General features: G+C 45.7%; 1 protein-coding gene across 1 annotated transcript; it reads right to left on the minus strand.

Annotated features, from left to right (window-relative positions):
* Nucleotides 1-493: 493 nt before the first annotated feature.
* Nucleotides 494-1,795, minus strand: LOC127131528 (uncharacterized). The gene has a single exon (XM_051060444.1). It carries the CDS (start codon nucleotides 1,793-1,795, stop codon nucleotides 494-496), a length of 1,302 nt encoding a protein of 433 aa, XP_050916401.1.
* Between the last annotated feature and the right edge of the window lie 206 nt (nucleotides 1,796-2,001).

The raw sequence follows: 2,001 nt of genomic DNA on the forward strand, positions 1-2,001 counted from the left end.
CTTCTCATAAGCTAAAACTCTTAGAAACCAGCAGATGTTATGTCACACGATCTGCCAAACCGCTGCCCTCACGTCTTGCCAACTGCTTCAGATTCTGGCGCTCTTTATTCTCCTTGTAACCGTTGGCTATTTAAATTTCAAATTTCTCCCGCCCGGATGCTAGGGCGACGCTATCTTCTACGCCTTTGGCATAAAAGAAAAATTCTTTAAGTCTCAACCTTCACCTCAATCGACAGAATGGCCTGTCGACCAAACATGCTCTCCTATCGACTTCAACCCTTGGCTTGTGTTTTTCTCACTCTTATTTGCCTCAAACACCTTTTCATACCTTGATGGGGTACAACCCCCAAATTCATAGGACTCTATCACTAACTATGCTTTCAGCATCCTTTAGAGATTTTTCGTGGTAACAAAATACCCCCTAGAGTTCGACCGCAACCTCCAAGATGGTCCCACGAAGATTATCTGGCCGATAAACAACTTGGAAATAATTCTAGAAATCACGAATTTGTTTGACATGAAGAGCCTTACACTTGGTCGACTTCGCCTGCAAACAAACAAAAGCTTCTGTTAATTCAGATAGTTTGGCCTCAGGAGCATCAACATAAATGGTAAAATATGACTGCCACCAATCATGAAATTCTTTGGTACAGTAGTAGGCTGGTCGAAAAGGAAGAGAAGGGAGACGTGGTCGGTTTTTCCAAATTGTTTCAAGTTCTTCTTCGATCTTGCTCCAAGGTTGACCGCAGAGGATATTGGCGAGCAACTCTTGAGAGGAGAACAGGGACTTGGGAATGAATTGGCAAAGGCCAAATTTCCTAGCCACAAGGTTAGGCTGATAAGCCACCAAGCCAGGATTGCTGCTAGAGGTTTCGGCCGCCAGGAATCGAGGGACCAGAAGATGCCTCAAAATGAGGAAGGTTTCATCTTTATGTTCCCCGTTAGTCGGAGGAAAAGGTCTGGTGAGCCACGCAGGACCCTCAGCTCGATGGCTAAAAGGGGCCATAGAAGGTAGAAAATCGACACGAGTCAACATGATGTTGAATAAAATTCGAAACACTTGATGGTCGGGGATGTTTTTGTCGATAGGCGTCAGGGAGATCAACCGTTTCCAGATAAGATGACGTTCCTCTAGGGGACACGCAACCCTCCTTATTTCGTAGGGGGCTATACCTTTGGAGAAAGTGGCATTGAGCCACAACTGCAAAAACCAGAAAGGGCCATGGACCAACACGTTTTTCTTTCTGGAGTTCTCGGGGTCGAAGAGCCTAATTTGGAAGACAACCTCAGCTAGAGACTCATAGAGAGAAGCTAAAATCAGTTGGCCCAAGGCAATGTCACGCTCTTGGTGCAGTTGGGTTGCTAGGAGAGCAAAGTGCTTGGCTACCTGCATAGATCTAGAACAGAAGACAAAGCGAGATAGCCAGAGGATCAAGAAAGCCACATGTTCCTCGTCGATCACAGGGCTTGCAGAGGTGGCATGATGATCAATAAAATTGTTGTATGTTGGCTTGCAAGAGTCGCTAACATCGAACCTCAAGGAAATTGGCGCTACTGCTTCGCAGTCGAAGACTTCGCCAATCGGTTTCAAGCCAGTGATGGAAGCAATGTCCAGAAGTGTCGGCGTGATCATGCCACACTTGGTATGGAAGGAGTTGGTCGAACTCTCCAAGAATTGAAGGGTAGCTAATAACATGCCATAAGATTGGGGAGGGCCACAACGGGCAATCTGTAAAAGGGTATAGATGCTTGTCCTTTTCCAATGGTCGATTTTTTCTGATTCCAATCGGTCCATCCAAGCGCAAAACTTAGGACAATTTCTGGGAGAAGCGGTCCTGAAGTTCCTGTCGACGTAGCGAAGGGAAAAAGGTTGTCGGGTGTAGGTGTTTAATTGGCTGCATTATATGGTAAAACACTAGCTGGATTCTAATGTCTTGACTGATGTCATGACATGGTGTGTATGTGTGTCTGCATTGTAGGTTAGAATATCTAACTGTACTC

Source organism: Lathyrus oleraceus, chromosome 3, assembly GCF_024323335.1.
Source record: "Lathyrus oleraceus cultivar Zhongwan6 chromosome 3, CAAS_Psat_ZW6_1.0, whole genome shotgun sequence".
NCBI classification, from domain to species: domain Eukaryota; kingdom Viridiplantae; phylum Streptophyta; class Magnoliopsida; order Fabales; family Fabaceae; genus Lathyrus; species Lathyrus oleraceus.